Source organism: Bactrocera dorsalis, chromosome 2 (assembly GCF_023373825.1).
Source record: "Bactrocera dorsalis isolate Fly_Bdor chromosome 2, ASM2337382v1, whole genome shotgun sequence".
In the NCBI taxonomy this organism is placed as follows: domain Eukaryota; kingdom Metazoa; phylum Arthropoda; class Insecta; order Diptera; family Tephritidae; genus Bactrocera; species Bactrocera dorsalis.
Window position 1 is genome coordinate 42,796,013 of NC_064304.1, and position 26,438 is coordinate 42,822,450.

The 26,438-nt window shown below is 35.8% G+C and overlaps 1 protein-coding gene across 8 annotated transcripts in view; it reads left to right on the plus strand.

Moving 5' to 3' along the window:
- Nucleotides 1–6,261: 6,261 nt before the first annotated feature.
- LOC105224511 (uncharacterized) overlaps nucleotides 6,262–26,438 on the plus strand; it is a 36,625-nt gene continuing 16,448 nt past the window's right edge. The window contains exons 1-2 of one of the 8 annotated variants that reach the window (XM_011202615.4): nucleotides 20,125–20,247; nucleotides 24,341–24,552. In XM_011202615.4, the coding sequence (XP_011200917.2) occupies nucleotides 24,489–24,552 (64 nt within the window). In that variant the 5' untranslated portion in view covers nucleotides 20,125–20,247; nucleotides 24,341–24,488. Of the gene's footprint in view, nucleotides 6,835–20,124; nucleotides 20,457–20,514; nucleotides 20,657–24,067; nucleotides 24,088–24,340; nucleotides 24,553–25,479; nucleotides 25,499–26,438 lie in introns of those variants that run through there. The other 7 variants (XM_049449194.1, XM_049449195.1, XM_029549503.2 and 4 more) reach the window with 7 other exon arrangements.

Below are 26,438 nucleotides of genomic sequence, written 5' to 3' on the forward strand. Positions count from 1 at the left end.
GTCGCAACGCTATGAACTGACATGATACGATTGCAACCGAAGTACGTTTTACACGATCGTGATTGCCGAAGAACAAATTGTTCGTGTTGCATCAGATCAGTTGACGCTGGCAGATACACGAATTGATTAACAATGTTGTCTATACTGAACTGAATGATTGATTGTTTTTTTCAGTATTCGTGGCTTGGTACATCGTCAATTTGTTCTGTATGGACAGACAGTCAATAAAGACTTCTATTTGGCCGTATTGAGGCGTTTGCATGAGAACATTCGTCGAAAATGGCCGAAATTGTGGAAGAACAATTAATGGATTTTCACAAAGAGATTGTGCCATTGCATTGAGCCCCGATTGTGACCGAATTTAAAGCCAAAAACGAATACCATCGATCAATAACAGTATTCACCAGATTTTGCTTCGTGTGATTTGCTCTTGTTCCACACTGTGGAACCCTTTTTCAGTAGATCACAGAATGATCTTCAGCTCCATTCCAAAAAGTGCTTATGAAAAGTCTTTCAAGGACTGGAAAAACCGTTGACATAAGTGTATTTCATCTGGTTGGGATTACTTTTAATGCGACAAAATAAATATTAATGAAGAACTAAATATTTTTGCGTTGTATTTAAAATTTCCAGGTTTTTTTTATGAGAATGTATTATTAGTTCAAAATATTTTACTCGCTCTCTTTGGAGCTTACAAATTAATGTAGTTTTCCTTATTGTTCCTCCAAAAATGAAGCTTATCTAATAGCTGATATCTCGTCAAGCAGCCAATTTCACGCGTTGAAATATTTAAGGTGTGCTTACAACAACTACAAGTATTTTGACCAACAAATGTATTCAGGTGAGTGTGCCTTTTAGTCAACGCACCACCAAATATACAAAGCGTTGGTGAATGAATGCTCCTAGTGGAAGTTCTTGCGTGCCAAACTAATTTTGTTGGTCGCTCATTTATGATTTAGAATTGAACACCTGGGAATTGTGGACAAATGAGTCGAAGCTGACACATAGTAAACCAACTCAGAAATATCTCTCGCAGGTGTCATTTGTAAAGCAGTACAACCTTGAAGGGCTGCAAAAAGGACGCTAGTGTCGGGGAGGTTAGTTAGCGTATAGTTAGTACAAGCTGCAGCGCCTAAAAGTAGAGCTAGAGTTGTATGTGTCTGTGAGGACACTCGTGTGCTAGGTGTGCTGCCAGCGCTCGTCGTACATGTGTGGCAAGGGGTCATTGTCATCGTGGCGTCGCGTTGTTGAGCGCCTGCAACTAGACACCGAAATGCTAGCGTAAGTGCATTGGCAGCTTTCCTTTCGGCTGGGTGAATGAGTAGTTTGTGTATTGTTTTTAAAAGTATATACTTTCTATAGTCCACTGCTCGTTACTTTTTACTATTTATTGTCTTAATTTCAGCGTTGTTCATTGTTGTTGCACCATTATGATGTGAGTTTGAAAGGAAAGCGCTAATGTTGTTTGGGTGTGTTGCACTGCGCTTTTAGGGTAGTTCCTGCTTATTTGTTTATTTTTTTTTGTTTTTAATTCCTTTTACTATGCATTTCCGCTTGCAGCTGACGTTATTATCTGAGCCACATTTGCAGTTGGAAATGACTTCAATGGCCCTAACTGTAATTTAGTAGACCACCACACGCGGCGTTGAACGTGCTTTTTTATTTACTTTGGCGCATTCATGTTTATGACAGAGGAAATGCAGATGACGCGCTGCTGTGTTGACGAGGATAATCATTATAGTGCACTAAAGTAACCCGATTACGCTCCTTTCACACATACCATATTTAAGTATATATATAAGTCGATAAATTTAAATATTAATACAAATTGATGAAATTAAAAAATATATATTTTTTTAAACAATTTTTCGCAATAAAAACTACATTTTAATTCAAATACTTTATATTCCTTTATGAAACCGCTCAAAACTGGCGCTACTTTCAGCAATGAAATTTTCATTAGACCCTAATCTTATGCCCAGGTACTTTCATAAGAAAAAACAAGTAAGGAAGGGCTAAGTTCGGGTGTCACCGAACATTTTATACTCTCGCATGATAAAGTGATAATCGAGATTTCATTATCCGTCATTTACATAATATTTTTTTATTTTGCTGTAAAATTAATTAGAATTAAATTCTGAGAGACTTACCGATATTTTCGGTGGAAAATTAGGTTAGATTAGGTTAGGCACTGAGTTCTTCGTGTTCGATATCAAGGACCTCGAAAAGTTATATTCCGATCACGACAATTTTTCCATAAGGGATACCTCAGATCAAAAACCGTATTTGTGTAAAGTTTTATTCCGCTACCATCATTGGTTCCTAATGTATATATTATACAGAGAAGGCATCAGATGGAATTTAAAATAGCGTTATATTGGAAGAAGTCATGGTTGTGAACCGATACCCATATTTCGTACGTGTCATCAGGGTGTTAAGAAAATATTATATACTGAATTTCATTGAAATCGGTTGAGTAGTTCCTGAGATATGGTTTTTGGTCCATAAGTGGGCGACGCCACGTCCATTTTCAATTTTTAAAAATAGGCTGGGTGCAGCTTCCTTCTGCCATTTCTTTCGTAAAATTTTGTGTTTCTGACGTTTTTTGTTAGTCGGTTAACGCACTTTTAGTGCTTTTCACCATAACCTTTGGTGGGCGTGGTTATTATCCGATTTCTTCCATTTTTGAACTGTATATGAAAATGCCTGAAGGAAACGACTATCTATAGCAGTTTCCGAGATATGTACAAAAAACTTAGTAGGGGGTGGGGCCACGCCCACTTTTCCAAAAAAATACGTCCAAATATGCGCCTCCCTAATGCGATCCTTTGTGCCAAATTTCACTTTAATTATTTATAGCTTAGTTATGACACTTTATAGGTTTTCGGTTTCCGCCATTTTGTGGGCGTGGCAGTGGGCCGATTTTTCCCATCTTCGAACTCAACCTTCTTACGGAGCCAAGAAATACGCGTACCAAGTTTCATCATGATATCTCAATTTTTACTCAAGTTACAGCTTGCACGGACGGACGGATGGACGGGCGGACGGACGGACAGACAGACAGACATCCGGATTTCAACTCTACTCGTCACCCTGATCACTTTGGTATATATAACCCTATATCTAACTCTTTTAGTTTTAGGACTTACAAACAACCGTTATGTGAACAAAACTATAATACTCTCTTTAGCAACTTTGTTGCGAGAGTATAATAACGCGAATTGGACCAAAAAAACTGTCTTTTGGACATTGTTGCTTGGAGAATGTATTATCGACGTACTTTTTTGCATTTATTTCACTTGAAACGTTGAAGTATATTTTGATTCCAGAATAAATGAATTCGGAAGTTTTAACCGGAAAGAATATGAACATAGCGCCAACCTAAACCAGCTTTACCTAAGTAAGTCAGATTATATTGTGCTTAATTCTGCTTTCTCTAGACTGGATAAGGAAGTGAAGCAATTGGCTCTTTTAGTGAACGAGTCCTGTCATAAAACAAACAGTCGTCGCACTCACGACTTGGCTCCCACGTCATAGTTGACAGTAATAATTTTGAAGTCGAAGATAATTTCGTTTATCATTAATCCACCATTAACACCAATAACAACGTCAGCCTCGAAATCCAACGGCGAATAACTCTTGCCAACAGGCGCTACTTCGGACTGCGTAGGCAATTGAGAAGAAAAGTCCTCTCTTAACGAAGAAGTCACTCTTTATCCCAGTCCAGCTATGTGGTTCAGAGGCATGGACGATGAAAACATATGATGAAGCGACGTTACGAGTTTTCGACAGAAATGTACTGTAGAAGATGTATGGCAACGGCGATAACGCATTCTATGGAACGGTGAGCTGTACGAAATATACGAATGAAATAATTCAGCGAATTAGGAGGCAGTGACTTCATTGGTATTATTTAATGATATTTTGACAGCTCCCTACACCAACGTGCAATTACGAATCTGTACAAAACTTTCCTAGTTGATGGATTAACATCGTCAAGTACTGAATGAACTCTAAATAGATTGGGATCTGCGTCCAAATATTCCAACAAAATATGCGTCTAATCAGTTAAAATGGTAGTAGTCCCGTGTTTTATCCTTTTTAGGACAAAATATGTCCCAATAATTTTGAGCCTTTGGACGAAAATATTGTGTTCTCAAATCCGAGAGTCATGGAAATGTATTTTAAGTCATTCTCATGATTTCCTAAATTGGTCGACTAATCCGGTCCATTGACATTTGTACTAAGAGCCTTCTGTTCGATTATAACACCCACATAATCATGGCTAAATGCACTATCGCGGCAAAAACTCGTTTACAAACTCAGAGCAAATTAATCGAACAGTGTTTATAATCAGCAAACGTGACTGTCGTAAGAGGTTATTACATTTTTTTCTTTAATTAACATTGTTTTATTATTCTAAGCAATTGATTTCCAAAAGTTTCGTTGATGTAGTATAACTAAACTTAGAAATTACTTGAAGTATAAGAGTGAAATATTTTCCTTTACCGCTCTCTCTTAGGATTTTGTTTACAACCAGTTATCCGTTTTTTTTTTTCAAACGAGAATGGTTTCTGATGACATGGAAAATTGTTTATATATAGACTAAATCTTGTCGATAGACCCAACGGTTTCTGCATGAAAATTGGTTTCGTTTCTCTGCCTTTTTATTTTATGTTGCATATTCATTGACAAGTGATATACCTCGAAAATCGATTAAGCTAATGTCTTGGTCTACTTTTTCCATTATTAAAGTGATTGATCCTCACACCAAATGCAAGCGCCAAAACAAATAAAAAATAAAAACAAAGAAATAGAAATAGCTAAATGTATAGGTTTTGCTAATCTATATTTGAGACGAGTAGGCAGTCTCTTCTTGCTGAAGAACATTTTAAGATACGCTGAAGATAACAATAGAAGTTCGATTAAGTATACTCGATACGATACTCTCTTATATTCTTAATTGGTTCGTCATAAATGATTTACACTTGTTGACTTTTAAATAGCATATAAAATAGTGAAGAGTAGTAGGACTCAAAAAGTGTTTCAATATGTTAAGAGTTAGTTTATTATAAGATTCTTGAGATTGGGTTATCGTTAGACTACGGACTGAGCGAGTGCTGACCCCACATACATTAGATTGTGAGTATATGCTTCAAATCGAGCCCTAGATATAGATAATAACTGAATCTGACTTTCTATAGATGACAGTTCCCACTTGGTTTATTAAAAGCATGAATGAGACAAATCTTTTTTGCGGAGTGAGTCTTTTGTCAGCTGTTACATGATTTATATCCAGTTTGGTTTCCCATTTCATAGTGAACAAATTTACTCCCGAGCAACTTTTTCAAATCGTTAGGGTAGGTTAATAAAAAAAATGTCGCATTTGGTGTAATTATAAACCACCAATGTTGAAACGCCATTACATCCTCAAAAAGTCACTGTTTAGTATTCTCTATGGGCAGAGGAAAACATTGGTCCATATTTCCTCAAAAAGAACATTCAAATACAGCCAACAATTTACCTAACAACAGAAGTTTGCTCCGATTGTTCTATTTCCATTTCTGTTTTAGACAAATGAACAGTTTCTTGGGTAGAAAAGGATGAGTAAAAAATTCCTGATCGATCACTCAAAAAGTGAGGGTTCAGTTCGCATATATACAGACAGACGGACATGGCTAAATCGACTCAGCTCATCATGCTTATCACTTATATGAAAATAGTATGTCGATTTTATAGGACCTTCCTTCTGGGTGTTAGAAACCTCCTGGTAAACTTAATATACCCTTATCAGGGGAAAAATGAAAAAAACACCCTTACTTAATTAACACATTCTTCATTGTATGCCCATACACCAAAATTCGTAAACTTTGAGCTCCCATCCATATGTACATATGTATATCATATGTTGTTTCCACAACAACAATCAACCAGCATACCATAGCCTCAGCTGATTACGATGTTGTCACTGCCGTCGTCGTCGTAGCCGTCGACGTCGTTACTGCCCAACGACGCAGCTGCGCACGCTGACGCCATCCTCATTGAGCGCCTTTGTGTGCGGAATTGGAAAACAACATAACTATCGGTGGCGACGTACACAATCGTAGCACCGAAGCAACAACAAATGCGAACACCACAATTCTGTCTGTTCGCGGCAGCGAAATACCGCCAAGTTGTAAAGGCAAAGAAGCAAAGAAAACTGCGTTTGAGTTGTAGTTGTTTGGGTTGTAGTAATATTTATCAACCGGCTCCGTTACTATTTCAGTTTTTATCGAGTAGTCGCATAGTCACAACGTGTCCACAGTCCAGCCCCGTGTATACCAACGTGATAAATATTGCGGAGACGACGCGCCAATTTCGACATTTCAGCTCTTTATCAATAACAACAACAAATTAAATAATTTATAAAATGCGTTCGCAAGTTTTTTGTTTTTGTGTGGCGCTGCTGCTCATTGTTTGCATTCTTTAATTGTTGCAAATGCAGCAGGAAATCGGCGCACATGAATCCAGTAGAGTTGCAATAACCCCCCCTAATGAGTTGAAGTCGTAAAAAAGTGAAAACAAATCCCTAAAAATATCCATTAAAATGTAATTTTCAAATAAAAACCGTTAAATAACTAGTGCGTAGTTGTCCACACCTCCCTTAAAGTGTCGTGGTGAATTTGAAATTTAAACCTTCCACCCCGCAAAGTATACACCGATTGAACCGTTACTACCTTGTCGTGTTCTGTCCTGTGAGTGCTTCCGTGAAGATGAATGCAAAAGATGCTGACAGCAGTGAGGAGTCGCCTTGGCAGACTAAAGAGTCGCAAAAGCAATTGACTAGGCTGGAGTGTAAGTACCAAACTATGTATTAAGCTAAACTTGTAATCCTTGTCTATGGCTTAATCTGAACTATTATTAAAAATATAAGCATAACTTTGAAATAACAAAAAAAAAATAATAATAAAAAGGTATTTGTTTTCCACATGATTTAGATCTAATTTCTTTTCTAATTTGGGTGGAACGATGGGTTCTCAATGCTTAAGTCTTCTCTGAACGGTTGAGGGATCTCACAAGAATATTCTAAAAAAATTCTATAATTCCAATGAATTTTCTAATAATCGGTTGTATGAGATATATATGTTATAGTGTTCAATTTTATTTATTTTCACTGTCATTGTTAAGTATGTATTAGAGGACAGCTCTGCAAAATGACATGCTCTTAGCTTTTTAATTAAAGGCGAGATACCGGAAAATGAAAAATCTGAACAATCGGTTATCTGGGAGATATGGGATATAGTTACCCAAACTGGTTGATTCCGACAAATGACCCACAGAATATCGAAATTCGCCTATGTACTAAAGGACGAACAAATTTTTATAATCTCTAAAAGATAAGCTTCGCCTTATAATCGCCGGCTCGAAACCGCCTTTAGACCCATAGTCTCTTATGCAAAGTTGTTTAGAATAATCCGTGGAACATTTCCAATTTTATGAAAAAAAGCGACCCGAACAAATGAATATACCTGTAATAATTCTAAGAATACTAAAGATAGTTGGAAGAACACAAAATAATACTTCTCTTGAGATGACCCTCCAGTTCGAACCACAGAAAAGAACCGCTTAGATAAATATGTTTTCATACAATTTCAACATGTGGGACAGAATACAATAACGGTTGTTTGTATTACCTAAAATAAGTCGAAATAGATACAGGTTTATGTATATATATACATACATATATATATGAGCAAGATGAGGAGACGAGTTTAAATTCGGATTTCTGTCTTTCCGTCCGTCCGTCTGTCCATACATGCTGTAACTTGAGTAAAAATTGAGATTTTCTAATGAAACTTGGTGTTTCGTGTGAGTGAAGGTGAGGTTGAGTTCATAGCTGGTCGTAATCGGACCACTGGCACTCCCACAAAACGTTAATAAACGAAAACCTAAAGAGTTTCATACTTAAGCACTAAACTATGATACAAAATTGAAATTTGGTACGAGGAATTTATAAAGCGCAAACCACTAGAGGTTTGGAAATTTTAAAAGTTCGCCATTTTTTTTTATTATTTTTTTTTTCCTCAAGAAAAACTTCAATTAATTTGACAACTATCCTTGCTAATCCCGGAGTGGGACGATTTCTTTTTCAATTTTATTTTATTTAAAAAATGAAAACTAAGAAACCTACAAGCTTTAAGTAAATCTGGAAATTGTATATTTTTTAAGCCTCGTCGTAGCAGAGCATGCATAGTAAGAGAGCATTAATGGATCTATAAATTTAAAGTAAAATCCGAAGTTTTAATAAGACGATGCCTGGTACCACATGTATATGGGAACACTTGAGTTATGAAACATTCAGATTTATCTTTCATTACATTTGACTTCACGACCAACAGAGTTGTAGTCCCAAGCTGTACACCTGTGATAGATGCCACGGTATGAACGGTAAAATTATAGATCTTAAAGTTTTACACTTAGAGAATATACCGAAATAAGTACATATAATTAGTAAAAATTATGTATGTTTGTATAAATTTTATGTCACAAAAACAAAAACTAAAGCGGTCAAATATCTAAGACATTTATAAGATACAATATAAATATTTCTCAGTGGCTGAGTCAACCCAATCAATTAATGAAGCCTCACTTTCCTTCACAAATTAATACACTCATAAAAACATACATACATACATATGTACATACACCCTCTGTTTTCTTCGATGTGAGAGTACAAAAACTTTTTAGAAAAATGTGTTGATACAGTTTTATTCTAATCTTCTTTCTAATAACAACAAACCTAAAATCCGTTAATTAATATAAAACTACAAATTTATGGAATAAAAACTCAAATATTGTGTTGACAAAAGTCTACATACAGTACAAAAATATCTTAGTTCAGTGCGAAAAACTTTGCAAAATGCTAGTTATTAAGACGTTTTAGTATTTAGTTGGGTCCCCATTGGCATCTATAACTGCTTGAAGACGCCGTGGCATTGATTCTGCTAAATTTGTCAACGCTGCAGATGTAATGCTGTTCCAAGGTCCCAATATGCGCTCTTAGAGTATAGCAGAGCTAGAAACTTGGTGCTTTCTAATTCTACGCTCCAAAATCTCGCAGACATGTTCAATAATATTCATATTTGGACTTTGAGGTGGTGTATTTAATTGTCTTGGAGTATAATAAAGCAACCAGTCCTTAACAATTTGCGCCGCATGCATCGGATCGTTATCCTGTTGAAATATTCAACTGGAACCGAGCCCTAAATTATCCACCAAAGGCTTCAAATTATGTTCCAACAGAGACTTATACTTATAACCGTCCATTTCACCTTCAATAAAGTCCGAATTTCTAACTCCAGAGGCCGCAACAGCACCCCAAACCATTACGCTGCCGCCACCGAGCTTCACAATTGATACTACGTTTTTCGGTTCAAGCGTGGCGTTAGTTTTCTTTCAAATTTTAGCCCTTTCATCACTACCAAAAAGGGTGAATTTAGAATCATCTGTAAATGAAACTTTTTTCCAAAAATCCATTTCCTTTTCTTTGTATTTTTTGGCGAACTTTAAACGAAGTTTCCGGTTTTTTCATAAATAAAAGGTTTCTTCCGTCGTGTTCTACTGTGGAATCCGTTATCGTTTAGAGTTTTTTTTTATTGCTCTTGGTTGGATACTCATTTGTGACGTACTTACTATGCGTTCGGCTATATTTGGAGCATTTACTTTTGGATTTTGGTCTACTTCGTTGAGAATCAGGCCGACGTCTCTACGAGATTGTTGTTTTGGGCGTCCACTGCGCGGTTTATTTTCGTTGGAACCATTATTTTTAAAGTTTTTTAGAATTGTCTGTACTGTTGCTCGACTCAACTTCAAAATTTTAGAAATTTCACCATATGATTTTTTTTCTTTTCTTTCTTTTATCACCAAATTTCTTACATCAATTGATATTTCATTTCGCGTAGCCATTATAGCTATTGAATGGAAATACATACATACATATGTACATGTACCCAATCGTTTGTAGTTGAAATTAATAGAATTGTGTGATCTCATAATTTAACGAGCAATTTGAGAATTGCGTATAAATGATGGAGTGGTCCCGCTTTGGTGCCGTTAAGTTCAGCCATCACAGGTATTAGGTAAAGTAATTAATTTACATATGTATTTTTTTTATTTGCATGTTTACATAACAACAAAAACAACAAGACGTTGATTTTTCCGGTTTTCGTTTCTTCAGCCAGCGAAAATATTTATCCATGAAAATCAAATTTTGGACATGACAGCGAAAATCTGGGTGTGAACTAGAAATAAATTAGCTCATAAGTCGTTTTGTTTGTTTTGATAAATTGAAATTCAAGTTGAAGCGTGTCTATTACAAGCCACAACAAACTAAGGCTAACAAAGAAGAATTTTAATTTAAACAAATTCGAAAAACACAAAAGAAAAATAAAAACAGTGGCATGTCGGTTGAGGGAGAAAATTATTATAAACTTGTATAGTTGGGTGTAAACATTATGTATTTATTATTGATATAGATTAAAGTTTTGCGATAGTGAAGTTTTCGGGATTTGAAAGTAGCCATCCCGAAATTTGCGGGTTTGATAGTTATTAATTTGAATCGACAGTAAAGCTTGAGTTTTCAGAGGCAAACGAAAATGTCAATATGTCAAACCTCATGTCTCATTGATAGTTACTGTTAGACCGTTTTCTTCAAAGAAGTATAGCCCGACAATACACTTTGATGAAACACCGCACGACTCGTTCTGGGTGATGTTCCGTATCATAGATTATTTCTGGATTTGATTCACTGCATATAAGGCAATTTTGCTTGTTTAAATTTCCGTTTAGATAAAAATGAGTCTCATCAGACATAAACAGGCAATTTATCAATTTATTGTCTTCTTCGGCCATTTCATTAATTTTTTGTCAAAATTCCAGGCGAATAGGCAAATTCGGAAGCTTTAACTGGATTGTTATTTGAACTTTGCACGGAAGCAGGTTCAAGTCACAATTAAATAATCGCTATAGTGACTCTTATATCGGTATTCTGATTGAGACAATTGTCTCATGTCTCTAATTGTCACAATCTTCATTTAGTGACTCTGTTAGTCAGGAGTCTTATTTTGGTATTCTGGCAGATACAGTATATTACTATACAGTATACTACTTTACTGTGTCTGCCAGAATACCAAAATGAGACTCCTGACTAACAGGGTCACTAAATTACTATTGTGACAATTAGATACAAGAGACAATCGTCTCACGCAGAATACCGATATTAGATTTGTCTAAATTGACGATGCAAGAGCCACGATTGTTTATTGAACACGAACATATGGATCTCGATGGTATAGTCTATTTGCGACAAGGTCGGCAAACATGTTTACTAATCTCATTATGGTCCATCTGCTCGGGGGATTGTCGCCAAATAAAGAAGTAAGTCGATTACTCACAAGGAAAAAAATTTTGACGGTAGTTTTTTTTTGTAACACGATTCATGCACCACCGGGTACTTCAGTCACGCGACAGTAACAGCTCAATTAAAAAAGCGACCTAACACATAGATGACGCTACTAAAATAAATGTGGATAATTTGACAACTGTTGGATCTTTAATTTGTGAATTACGAGGTGTGTTCAAAAAGTATCGCGAATCGTAACTGACAGTTTTCTTCGATTGCAGGGGCGTGGTGCATCATGAGTTCTTGCCACAGGGAAGAACGGTCAATAAGGAATATTACCTGCAAGTTATGCGCAATTTGCGCGAAGCAATCCGTCAGAAACGCCCGGATTTGTGGAAGAGCAAAAAATGGCTTTTGCACCACGATAACGAAGGACGACGTTACGCTTCTCTTGACGAGATGAAGACGGCATCGAAGGAGGAGCTGAAGAAGATAAAAAAACTGATTTTTTGAAGTGCTTCGAAGATTGGAAAAACCGTTGGCACAAGTGTATAATATCTCATGGGGATTACTTTGAAGGGGACAAAATAGATATTCATGAATAAATAAATAATTTTTGAAAAAAACACAAAATTTGCGATTCTTTTTCTACACACCTCGTATATCATTTTGTTTCAGTGCCTATTTCCTATTTTCAGACCTCAAAGAATGCTTGTTGGAAAGAAATTTTCTTCGAACAGCTAATCGCCGAAACTGAGGTCTATTTTGAAGCATAGGACAAATGGTACTACGAAAATAATAAGGAAAAGTTAAGGGGTGGCTATAATCAGAGCAACAACTTTATAGGGAACTATGTGAGCATAAAATAAAAAAATTTCGCCAAAAAGTGTGTTTTACTATGGTAGGCCGGGGACCTTTTGTAAAAGGTAACACGAAAGGGAAGCACTTCAACGAACCAACTACGATCTGAAAAAAGGTTAGACACCAATATAGATCTGCTCTAATAGACTCAATTTATTCAACAATATCGTTTAGAACTTTAACTCGTTCGTTTCAAAACCGAAATTAAAACAATTAAAATACCGAAACCTTAATTTTCTTCGCTTCCGTTGATTTCGTATCTCCTACTTTTTAATAAATATTTAATACTCTAAATTTTTTGTTGTTATAAATTTATACAGCTAAAATTCAAAAGCCCATATCGTATATCTATGTTCTATTGAAAAAACTTCTCCACAAAACACAAAAAAAAAACAGTAACTTTTATGTAATTATAAAGCTTTACATACACACATACATTAATATACTCACCATTATTATTTAAGCATATGATTTACGGCTGTTGCATATAAGTATTTATTTGAATATACATACATACATATTTGTAAATATACTTTCATTTGACCGCCAGTGTGTGCGCCCAAGTAACATACAGATGGCGTATTCGCTTTGGCACTAACAATGACATTGGTGCCACACGATCGATGACGTCGTCGCCAGTGTTGAAATGTTGCTCCGAAAACTGAATGGTAATTAATTGTAAGAAAATAAAACAAATATACATATGTACATACATATATAAGAACATAAATGAATATGTATATATTTTTGCATGTGTGTATGGAGAGAATATTTCATGCGGAATAAAGACTACAAAACCGCACAAATAAAGACGAATGTTGTCATCACCGTTTTATTTTTAAAAATACTTACATATTTTTGTGTTACATACATATGTACATATTTACATAAATTATTGTAACCGCATAAATTTTTACAATGTTAATCATTAAATCCGGTTGTTTATGCGCATTTACATAAAAAAGAAAACAAAAGTTTAAATTAGAAGCGATATAATTTTGGACTATTGACGATTTGTGTTACAAAAAAAAAAAAAAAATAAACACAAAACATACGTACATGAGAAATAATATTAGAAACAATATACATAAGTATGTACATTTACGAAATATTTTTTATAAATAAGATCGACACACATAGATCTGTATGTACTTGAACTCGACATCTTCAAAAGTATGATTTTTAGATTTTGCGTATAAAAATTTTACAACAAGGCTCATGAAAAAACAGGTCTTACTATTCAAATGCCAAAACTCATTCGAACTGAGCCCCAAGTTACCGATCCAGACCATATGCCGAGCGTTTTGTATTAATTAAACATTTTAAAAAGAAACTTATCAGAGTTTTAAAAGTTGAAGCCATTTCTAAGTATCAATAAAACAGGTGATCCAGTGAAGGTCATATTTCTAAAAAATTATACCAGTGAGAACGTAACCATCAATGGGGATTATTATCGCGCGATGATAACCGACTATTTGATGCCTGAAGTTGAAGCTCGTGATATCGCCGGCATTTGATTTCAACAAAACGGAGCCACTTCCCACACATCGCATCAATAAATTGATTTATTGAGAGAACACTTCGGTGGGCTGATTATTTCAAATTTCACCAAGTTTATGCAGACAATCCAAGAATAATCTTCCGAATATAATAAACATTCCGCATTAAATTTTAAGTTCTGTGTTTTTTCTTTAAAAATGTTGGGAACCTCAAAAATGATCAGTCTTTATCATAACATTAAATCAAGTCGTATGTACTGGTATATTAACTTCTCAATTGAAGAGAGTCTGGTTTATTGTTAAAGACTAATGTCTTCAAACAACCTTATATGAAGTAGTCTAATGGTTTTAAATCACTTCTACTTTGAGGCCATATAATGTTAAAATTTCTTGAAATAATCGTATGTCCAAATTTTTCTCGCAATAATTCGGTTGTTGCACATACTGTGTGGCACGTAGGCCAGTCTTGTTGCCACCAGATGTTGTCAAGATCAACTTCCTGCAATTGCGGCCACAAAAGTTGGTTATCATCGATCTATACCGCTCTCCATTCATAGTAACGGTGTTGCCAGCATCATTTCGAAAGAAGTACGGACCGATGAATCCACCAGACTAAAGCCACACTAAAATGTGAATTTAGTTCAATGTATGTATTGGTTGTTCATGAACAATTTGTGGATTTTCTTTGCACCATATACGATAGTTTTTTTTTGCCGCACCAGTTAGACAAAAATGAACCTCATTGGGGAAGATGATTTAAAAAAAAATCGTTATCGTTTTCAAGTAGGCCCAAGTAGTTGTTGTTTGTGTTAATGCTGGTTCCAGGATAGACGAAATTATCTACGACTTCGAAGTCATGACTGTCAGTAGTGACATGTGAGCCTAGTCGCGTGTGCGACGACTGTTTGTTTGATGACAGGTGATATTTCGTCTTGCCCTCGTTCACTGCCAGACTCATTTACTTTGCTTCTTTGTACAACATGGAGAAAGCAAAACTAACGGCGGCGGTTATGGCCAATGATATTGACGTCATCGGCGTACCTTAGAAGTTGTACACTCTTATTGAAGATTGTACCTTCTCTTCTCAGATTTGCTATTCGAATTATTTGCTCGAGGAGTAAATTGAAGAAGTTGCTCGACGAGGAGTCGCCTTGACTGAAATATCGTCTGGTATCGAACAACTCGGGAAAAGTCCTAACGGATCCTGACGGAGTTTTTGGAATCGCTCAACGTCAGTTTACACATCCGTATTAGTATTACAATTGAAGAACGATTATTTTGATAAAAAAATTGAATAACTTGTAAACATTGTTCTTGTGTACATATATCTTTCCACGATGAAACATTGCTGAATACAATGAAAAAAATTTGATATTAAATCATATCATCCTTATTGGAAACCCCGGTGTTTAGGAAAGTAAAATACCAATACAAATGTTTTATTCATTAGTTGCGAATATGCTGAAAAAGAATCCTGCATGCTTAGCTGGCAGATATCCTTTTCGACTTCCACATAAGTACATACATACATATGAACATACATTTCCATCAATGGGGTGGATGGCAAGAATATATGGAAGTATCATGAAGAGTAAATTGGCGCCACTGAGATTATTTGGCTGATGTTAAAATGGGAGCGGTGCTTGAACTCTGCGGCACCAATAATACAACAAAGTTAATATTGAGGCACGTGATGTATGCTCGGCGTTAGTTTTGAATGTGGACGAAAGGATACACAAAGAGTAAAACATATTGTGAATCGTTTTTATATGGAATTGAAGTAGGGAAATTAATTATGGTTATAGGTGTTTGAATGTGAAGGTTAATAAAGAACTTTAAATTAATAATGAGGATTTCTTGTGATTACCAAAATTATACTATGTTTAGTTAACAATTTATTTAGTAAATTTTGAACATTTTCAAATACGTGCATTTGGAAATACATACATTTTTATATATGGTATACATTTACATATATGTAGATATCCACATATTTCCTTGTTTTCCTCTAAACGACGAAGCATAGCATTCCACTCTCAATCAAATTAACACCTGTTGCGCTGTCACTCACTTGCAACAAGAATCTAGATAATAAACCAATTACATTTCGAAGGACATTCGCAGGCAATATCAAGTTGTATATTAGCACGCGAAATTTTGTATGCTCCATTGAACTCGCTTTGCTTTCGGCAGTGAAAGGACATTGTGCATGCGGGGGTGTTCGGACCGAAGAAGGTAGAACTGTGTAAATATTTAAATGTACTTGCAAAAATAATTTGAGCAATGCAAAAGAAAGTGGAATAGAAAATAATTATTTGCTTGAAGGCGTGTAAAAGTAACGGCACTATCTCAGGTCAAGCGAAGCGGCTAATTGAAGACAGATGCGTCAAAGTAGACGACGGACCGGCTAGTTTAACTGGGGATACAAATAAAATTTTACAAAAACAAAAGCAATAAAAATGTATTTACTTTACTTTGTATTTATTTATGTATTTTGCGCGCCGAACGGCAAATAAATTAACGAAGTGGAAATATAAAGGAAAATATGTAAGGTAATACATTTGAGTGGAACCCAAATTATGCCGTATTCAAGTGAGTTGATCGTTTTCATTGTTCACACTTAATCAATTTGGCTCAGTCTATAAGATTGATGTTGTTTCTGAAAATTTCGAAACAAATCAATATATAGCTAAGTTTGAGAAGTGAATGATAGGGTATATAGTACATACATATATACGAGTAAACTAACAACAAAACGTAAACTTCGTCGCGATAGTAAACGAGGCCAAGACAAAATACCGCCTGTCATTATCATCGCACTTGCGACTTGTCACTGTTGACAACTGTCAATGTGTTTTAACGTGAGTATCTGCCACTTGTAGGCTCAAATCCACGGTGTTTTCTATTGCTAGAAACACGTAGATCAGTATAATGCGCCGATCAACGCCCCAAAGCATAAGTGCATGCACAACACTATACCTTGGGAGAACCAGAGCAAAGTGCCGTAACACACTTATACCTTGGTTCCAATCGGTTCGGGTAAAGGAAACACCCTAGCCACCTTGGTCGGCCTACCTAAACCTCTGCCGTACTTTGGGTCCGGCACCCGGCCGCAGTGCGACTCCACATTGGACAAAAGCCCTTCCTGCATTTAGGTTTAAACCATAGCCACCACGAATCTCTCCAAAGTGCCAAACCCAATGAGCAGATTGAGCGAACTCCAAGGGCAAACTGCTCGTGGTACCATGTTTTAGTCTTTGGTGTGACCTGTAGACCACAGTGTTACCTGTGATCTACTGCCAGTCACTAAGACTGTATGAAATGTTGTTCGTCATTTCATTTTTGTGTTTGTTATATAATCGCAAACCCATTCAAAGAATATGATAATCATTTCAATATAGCACTTTTCTGACACCTCATGACCATGCCGACATTCAATTAAACCAGACACGTGAATGTCGGACATAGTGCATTTGGATTTTAGTCGCCTTTTACGACAGGCATGCCTTACCGCGGGAATATCCCCGCAGGGGATGTCACTGTTGACAATCATAACTTCGAAGTCGTAGATAATTTCATCTATCTTGGAACCAACATTGACACCAACAATAGAGTAAGCCTTGAAATCCACCGCAGAATAACTTCCAGCTCTGAGAATATTCGACACAGTACCCGCCGTGGGAAGTGGAGGAAGACCTCCACTCCGTTGAAAGACCAGGTGGAGAAGGACCTGTCTACACTTGAAATCTGCCATTGACACCAAACAGCGAAAAGAAAGAACGACTGGGGCGCTGTTGTAAACTCGGCTATAACCGTGTATGCAGTGTCTGTGCCAATAAAGAAGAAGAAGGACTTCGTGTGCACCTTTTGATCAGTCAGTTTAAATGGTAAATATAAGCTATAGTGAACTGTATGTTCGGAGATTGTAGCGATGCCTTTAATAATAGTTTATGCTGAACTTCTGAAGATACCTTGAGGAATAAAAAAGTTTTCCGTACATGAACTTTAGTTTGATCGGTCAGTTTGTTTGGCAGCTAAGTGCTGTAGTTGTTCGAAATCGGAGGTTCCGACAAATTAACAGCTTCTTAGTAAGAGGAGGACGTGTGAAACTTCAGATATACCGCGGCTTTCCGAAATTAAATTTTTTTGTTGAGTTATGGGCCCTGACGATCAGATAGCCAACTTTAAAAAGAGTAGGAGTATCTCCATCTAATTGAATTGTCGCGTTCTTTTAAATAGCAAATATGCATCTACAAATGTACACATCTCACCTAAGTATGTACATATGTATGTATGTGACATCTCCGTCTCCATCTCCGTCTTCCCATTAGTCTGTTGAAAACATAAAAAAACACAAATGTAACACCGGACTATAAAATGGACCATAATTATATAAATTATTAACCAAAACTTTTCGGTTTAATTTTCCTTCGCTTCACTAAACGATTTTGTCCTAAAAGAGAAATGTACATACATACGTATGTATATGGAAAAGAAACAATAAAATTTAAAACAGCGCCTAAAACTCAATACTTTGGGAGGGATGTGACGCCGTTAAACCCAAATTGGATAGATGAGTGAAAATTACTCAAAAAGCGCGAAGCATAACCGAAAACCAACAAATCTGACTGACAATAACATCGTTTAGGCGCCAGACAAGTAGACCACTAGACGAAACCAAGTGCGTCTGAGGTGCTACCATACTCCATACAATTGTGGCGATAGTCAAGCATTTACGGAGTATACCTAACAAAAGTTTTTCAATTGTAACAACAAATAGTACGACGAGTATACGAAACAACAAAATCAAAACAGAGCGAAATTGGTGCCGCTCGAGTAGCAATTGTGTGTTGAGTGCGAGAGACGTGGAGTGCAAAGCTTGTGAGAGTACATGGCAATGAGCGTACGAAGAAAATTTCATTTTGGTGCTCCCTTTATAATTTACACTAGTATTCAGAAGATTTGTTTCTTTTCATTTGTTGTTTGTTTGATGTAGTTTTCTGTGAATAAAAATTATTCTGAGTTGTCAAATAAACAGGTCTCTAATCAGATAGATTGATGCAACTGATGTGGTTGTGTGTTAAAGCAGTATAATTAGATAAAAAATGTAAATTCGTTTATATAGCAGCCCAAATATATAAATAATAAGTTGCAAAGAAAACTAAGAACTTATCTCTTGATTACTGTGTATATGATCCTTTCAAAGCTGCAATCGAACACGTAAGACTTGTTTGTTTACCTGAGACTTTCAACGACATGTTCATTATGGTATGAGAAAGAAAATGCTAATGGATTATACAGTCGAGAAGTCTCACTCGAGAGAAAAGTGTTCTTCTTCTTGTAATGAACTAAGCCTCCTTATGGAAGATTTCTCTGCATCAAATCAAACTGTATTCCCGTCATCTATCAAATGCTGGTTGTTTGTAGGCGAGGGGAGTCTGTGTTAACGACTATATTACGAGCGTTTATTGAGTTTAGTAAAGTAAATGTTATGGGATCTAGTTTCGAACTTTTTAGATGGCAAAGTCTAACTCTTCCGAAACATACCGCTATTAAAAATTAGTATCTCGGGCTTCATTGTAAAACCTCGAAAATCTATTGGACTTTTTCACATAAAAAAGCATCGAAAGAGTTAGATAACTAGCCGGATAGTGCACAGTTGCCCCACAACTGTAAAAACGTACAGATTTTCTTTGATAGCCGTAGAAATTGCTTTAAAAATATGGCGTAAGCTTATAAGAGTCTCTTGGAGCAAACATTAGTCAACGAAAAACTTCACTGTTTCTGTTTGATTGTATGACTTTTCTTCCTACTTTCGCAGCTTGAAGTTGGCACTAAGGATGAGACCAGCTTCCTTGACTTCGATCGCTTTCAACACTTAATTGAAATATTCTAGAAAGCATTGGCTAATGGTAACTTTGTTTCTCCTTCTTGAATCGCTTTAAAGTTATCGTAATCATTATTTTTCTTATACCCAATCCAAAATTACCATAGGACGGTTAGGTATTGAGGCAGATTACCTAAGTAAATGGATATTTCTCTTATACAATTATAGTTAAATACTTTGTGTGGGAAAGCTCCGAAGAAGAATTACACAACCTCAGGGTTTTAAGTCTGGGTTTTGTATGAAGATTTTTTAAAACCGTCAATCATTATTCCCCCAACAGCTCTACCTAGAACAAATATTCTAAAAAAGATTAATTTTGTTGAAGAGTGTATCCTACATGTAAATACGTACACACATTACACGTTACATTGTTGGGAGAAGGAGTCTGTCGACGCTATTGTTTATCCAAAAAATAGTACACACAATTTTCTTAGAGCAGCGCACATACAGGGTACATAAGCTCTCGCCGACAGGTTTGTGTGGCGCCGGATGCTCCAAACAAAAGCAACAAGACTACATACGCACCATTTGCTTCGCGCATTTGTAGACTCCAAGAGGTGCTTGGCTTTGTGCAGTGCCGACAACTGAGTTCAGTGGCGTAGAAACGCTGACACAATGCGGTACGGTTTCAAAGCGACGATTGCACGGTGTTGAGATTCAAAGCGGCCAAATACGGACGCGAAACGCTAATTTTAACATTCAAATCAATAGAATCAAGCGGTGGTTAGGCGAGCCTAAGAGCAACGCCTCCAAAAAAATTTAAATTTAATAACAACAAAAATAAATAAACCTGGGGAGACAAAGTGCGTGCCGTGCGTGCGGTTCGTTTGTGTGTTTCAGTGAAAATATTTAATTTTGAATTTAGAATTTCACTTACACATATTTGTTGGTTTTGTTGGTTACTAAAAGTTGAACAGCCAAAACACAATAACCGACGCTCATTTCGCATTGAAATTGCACTGTTGTCGGTGGCTTGAGTAAAGAAACAAAAGAAAATTTAAACTAAAAATACAGTTACGTACTTGAAAGGTGAACGGGAAAAGTGCTTCAAGTTTGTGGCAAGATTGCTTGCGTGTTTCAGGCTGGTAGCAATCAAGCAGTTAGTTTAAAATCACTTTTTTTTCTTACCTTTTCCATTCTACGTCTTTGTGGCAGATAGTTTCCTGCTGGCGTCATTTCTAAAAATTCACCGTTAACTGCATTCATCTGTGCATGAGCTTACACACCTACATATGTATGTATGTATGTATGTACATGCGTAAATATATTTCTACTCACCGAACTCTGATAGTCACGGTGCGATAACTTTTCAAATACACGTGTACTTTAACTTGCCACATGCTACCGGAAAAACCAGAAAATCGACAAATGGGTATTTGAGCATTTTAAACTTTCCAACTTTTGATTAGTTAATTCGCTCAGATATTTATTTGTTTTTTTTTTTTTATTTTTTTAGCAAATGGTAGTGTATTTTTCGATTTTTTTAACACTTGCCTTTGCGCTTTGCGATTATTCTGCAGGTGTTTATCTAAGCTGAATGTGGATATCCTGTTTTCGTGTTTATTTGCTTGTTTATATAGTTAATTGTGCGTGGCGTGTAAACAGCGTGTGGGTGTAATAAATGGGCAATTAACTTTGGAAAATCTTGTTTTGCGCACATAATAAAAAAATATAGTAGTTTTGTCTGCAGTCTTATGGTCCTTTGTTAAGGTATGGATTAAGCGAGTAAATTATATTTATACCCTGAACAGAATAATTATTCATAAATATTTATTTTGTCTGCTCAAGTATATCGTAAGCACTTTTTAGGATGGCCTTCAGCGAATTTTCCTTTATTTCTTCGATCGACTGAAAACGTGTTTCACGGAGCGGCAATTTCTTTTTGGGAAACTTGAAAAAATCACACGGAGCCAAACCTGGTGAATACGGTGGTTGATTGATGGTATTTATTGGGTTTTTGGATTTAAATTCGGTTAAAATCCTGGCTCGATGCGATGGTGCAAAAATCCATCAATTGTTCTTTCACAATTCCGGCCGTGACTGACGGATGTTCTCACTCAATATGGCCAAATAGAACTCCTTACTGACCGTCTATTCCTCCGGAATAAATTCTGGATGCACCAAGCCACGAATTTCGAAGAAATAGCATCACATTGATTTTTGAGTGGCTTTGGCGTGCTTTTTATTGTTTTGATGTCTCATCGGCAGTTATAATGCTCTCCATGAATGCGAAATTTGAATTCGAACGATCAAGCATGTCCAAAAGTACCAGTTTACGGTACTCTTTTTGAACAAAATTTAGTTTTATTGGGACGAGTCGAGCAAGAACGCGTTTCATAGCCAAAATATTCACCAAAATAATTCGAACGGACTCGCGGGAGATGTCGATCTCTGACGATTTTCAAGCACCATATCCTTCACTTTTTTAATATTCTCATCAGTCGAAGAAGTGGAAAGTCGTTCAGAACGAGACATTTCTTCAACGATCTCTCAACCGTCTTTCAAGGCGTTGTAACACTCGTATGTTTGTGTTATTTACGTATAAGAGGTTTTTTTTTATCTAGATTGGTTTTAATAGCGAAAAAGATTTGCAATGATTACTTCATTCAGTCTCTTTTCTCGAACGGATAATTAAAATCATCTGAAAAATCTGAATCGAAACAATCAACAATGAAGATTACTCTGAATTACTCAAATAACTGCTAATTTATAGAAATATTTCAAATGCTAACTTTTTCGGAAAACTATTCCTCATTAACATTTGATGCGAATATACTATGTACCTCAATATCAAATCATTATTTGACGCAAATCTTTATGTAGATAAATAAGCCATAGACTACATCTATCTAGGACTGCTTTCGAAATAGAAACGGATTTTACCGATTCAGCATCATAATACCATAAACCATATTTATTAGGTCGCTACTTCCGCGTAAAACAAGGATACGAGTTTTCTATTCTTCGGTAAATAAAGGTAGGAGTTGCATAAGATAATGTGTTAGGCCCTCTTCTTTATATTCTATTCACGCATGACCTGCCAGTTGACTGCAATTATACAACAGCTTTATTTACAGACGATACCGCGATGCTTACTGTTGGTAGTAGTGAACATGATTCAACTACTAATCTCCAAACAGCTGTAAATAAAGTTCTACAATGGGCAAAGAAATGGAAGATAAAACTCAATGAAGCTAAGCCTGTGCACATCGTTTTCACATACAACAATATACAGCACTTAAGAATTTTCATAGACTGTGCACGAGTACCGTACTTTATCTGAGGAATGACACTTGACTCCAAGATACGGTGAAAAGTTCAAGTAAAAAACAAGCAGAAAGAGCAGAAAGAATATTAATTAGTAGCAAATCAGTGTTAAACATCGAAAATAAGATACTTATCTATAAACAAATACTCCAACCGATTTGGAGCTATGATGCATAACTCTAGGGATATACTAATGCAAATGTAAGAAAGTCATCCAACAGTTCGAAAACAAAGTACAAAGACTAATAGTCAAGATTGCTACAGCATTGTAATGAAGAAGTAGCCATGATAACTTCTAGAAATGGACCACCCAGACCATCTTTCAAATAATCCTATACTCAAAGTAATTTTGCAATTTTGTAGAAACTATTTGCTTAAATCATATTCAAATTGCTTGTTAGTCTTTCTCTTTGGTGCCTTATTCAAATTTATAGAAGAAGCGAGTACTACTCTGATGAACTTCAAGCTGTTTCCGTTATACATACGTCCATATAGCCTTTAGAACTAAGCAATTATTTGATCAATAGGAATTTATGAGTCATAATTTCAAACCTGTCATGCAGAACAGGTCCCGCGGAGTTAAATGTAGTGCACATAGCTTTGTCCTACCAGAAACTCTTGTCATCTACATCCACCTGTTTGAAATTGCCGACCCACTTTACTGAAGTAACGTTTCATTGAAAAGTCCCGCAAAATCACTGTATTAATCATATTCCCAGGACTTCAGATATCGCTGTATTTAGTTGTACGTTAATTTTCCACTGCCACAAACACTTATTTAGATATAAGAGTCCGTCATAAAAAAGCAAATAACATTCAAAGCAATATTACTTTTCATGTATTTTTTATAGAATTTTATGTGTTCATAATTCCCACCGCCCACTCTTTACACGCCACTTATCAAATAAGCTTTATTGCCACAAACTCTTCTTCGCACATTTTACCGGTCAATCGAGCTGTGAGCTGTGAATCGCGTCATCTGCCAATTAATAGGGTTGCACTTCGTATTCTTTACCTATTTCCATTATCTATTTTGTGTTGACATGAATTTACGAGGTGTGCAGTAATACTCGCTTATAATAAAGAATAATATTGCGGCAAAACGTGTGTGGTAAAGTGAATAATGGAAAGTGAAGAATCCAATAAATCAGAAAAATATATGTATGTGTTATGCATAGATCTACATACACATGGTACATATAAGTATATGATGACACATAACACAAATGAAGCAACCAAAGTAAAAACGTTTTCAAATAAATACATGAGAAATTCAATAAAAATAAAAATAAATACATATTTTAAATTTAATAATAAAATTTTTATTGACCACAGATGATGCATAAAAAGAAATAAATATAAGAATAAACAAATAATTGCTCGAAATTTTTATTTTCGAAATTTTATTGTTTACCTAAAATATTAATAATCGTGTTTTTCCTGCAGTGAATTTACTTTAACCAAATTTTATCACGTTTGAAATGGGTTTATGCTTTTGAATAGTGAAGCCTTGAACACATTTAATGTAGTGAAACCCGACAGCAGTTTTTTGAAATATAAAGAATTGATATTTCTTGGAATATAGCATGTCAACATGGAACTGATAAGAAAGTATAAACAAGGAAACCTCACCACTGCCGATGTGCGCACATTAAATAGTATGTACAATATTATGAATGAGTTGAAAACATAAAAATACCTTAAATAACATACAGTATACCCGAGTTAATTGATCCCCTGTTCATTGCATCGCTGTATCGTCGCATATTTACTTTGAGTTAGTGTGTATTGTGAACAAATCAAAAAGATTACACTTTTAGAAAAGTGGGATTGCACTTATCCCTGAAATCTCACCCTCAACTCAACTTGGTATAATAATATTGACAGAATCTCCGATTGAGGAAAAATATTATTATTTTATTATCAAAACCTCAATAAATAAACTGGGTAATACTGTATAAGCTTTTGCGATAATTACATTTTTATGAACATGAAATATGTCAAAGGAGCTTTTAGCATGATTTTTCCGTAAATAACTTTAGATTTTTTTATTTACTTTAAGATATGAAAAAAACTATTATTTATATTAGGTGATCCAAGTAGATGTACTTTTTTCAATAGCCTTTTTTTGACAGATTACGCGTGAGTCGTGTCGAGCTGTCATGTAATTTTTGTTCATTATTGTTTGGCATTTAATCCTGGAAAGACTTACGTCTGACCAACATTTACAAATCGTTTAACTTTATTACTAATGATCAACATAATCCTACTGAGCGTGCTATTTAAAATACAATCACCCACCTTGAGCCCTGGCATTCATTATTGGACAATATTCGACCGAATAAAACACGTCCAGCACACAGTGAAGAAAATACAGCAGCCGTAGCTGTGTGTGTACACGAAGACCGTGGAGAGTCGAACGACTTGGCGCATTTCATGCCGAGATCTTAAATTGAGAGCAAACAAAGTACAGCAAGAATTGAACCCGCTCGACCTTCCCAAGCGACATCGCTTCGCTCTATGTGCTCCTGAAAAGTTCCAAGAAGATCCGACATGTTCGAGTCAAATTTTGTTCGGCGAAGAGGCTCATTTCGGAATTAATGGGTATGTAAATAAGCAAAATTGGAACATTTGGGGCGAAGAGCAAGCTCAAGAAGTTCAACCTTTTTGGGAGCAGATAATGTCACTTTTTGGGCTGGTCGATTGGCCACCAAGATCGTGTGATATCACACCGTTAAACATTTCACTGTAGGCATATGTATGTTTAGTCTAAAGTCTATGAAGACAATATCGCTTCGATTCAGGTTTTGGAGCAAAACATCACGCGTGTCACTCTCCAGTTACCGCTTGAAATGCGTGAACGAGTCTCCGAAAATTGGACTCAACGGATGAGTCATTTGAGACGTAGCCACGCCCAATATTTGAAAGAGATAATCTTTCTAAAAAATAAATACCAAAGAATGTTCTTTAGAATGACAAAAAAACATTCCGCTTTAAATTTGAAGCGGGGACCCTCGAAATGGATCATCCTTTATTATGTACTATGTGGTATACCTGATTCTGTTGCTTTGATTATAAGCGCATGTTTAGAACAAATAAGCAAATTTAAAATATACATACGTACAAACATATATGACATTAAAAATAAATATTTACGCCAATATAAAGATTAAATATTTGTTTACCATATATTCAAATAAACTCATTTTTCACGTACTCTTGTTACTGACGTTTGAATCGTTGTCTAATTGGGGTACTTTCACAGCAATCAAGCCATAAATAAGAGTAAACAAAAACATTTCTTAAGAGCTGTTGCAAATTGTCTGAAAGAAGATCAGATAAGTTGATAGATAGAGTTGGTGTTCAAATATCTTCAAGTCACCACAGTTATCCTGTGAGAATATTAATGACGCCGCCCATGATTTGCAACGACTCCAATCGGAGCAACAGAAAAAAGTTAGGATGAACTTCACTTCACGTATATGTATGTACCTTTGACATGTGAACTAATTCTAATTATTTCATTGATGTCCTATGTCAATTA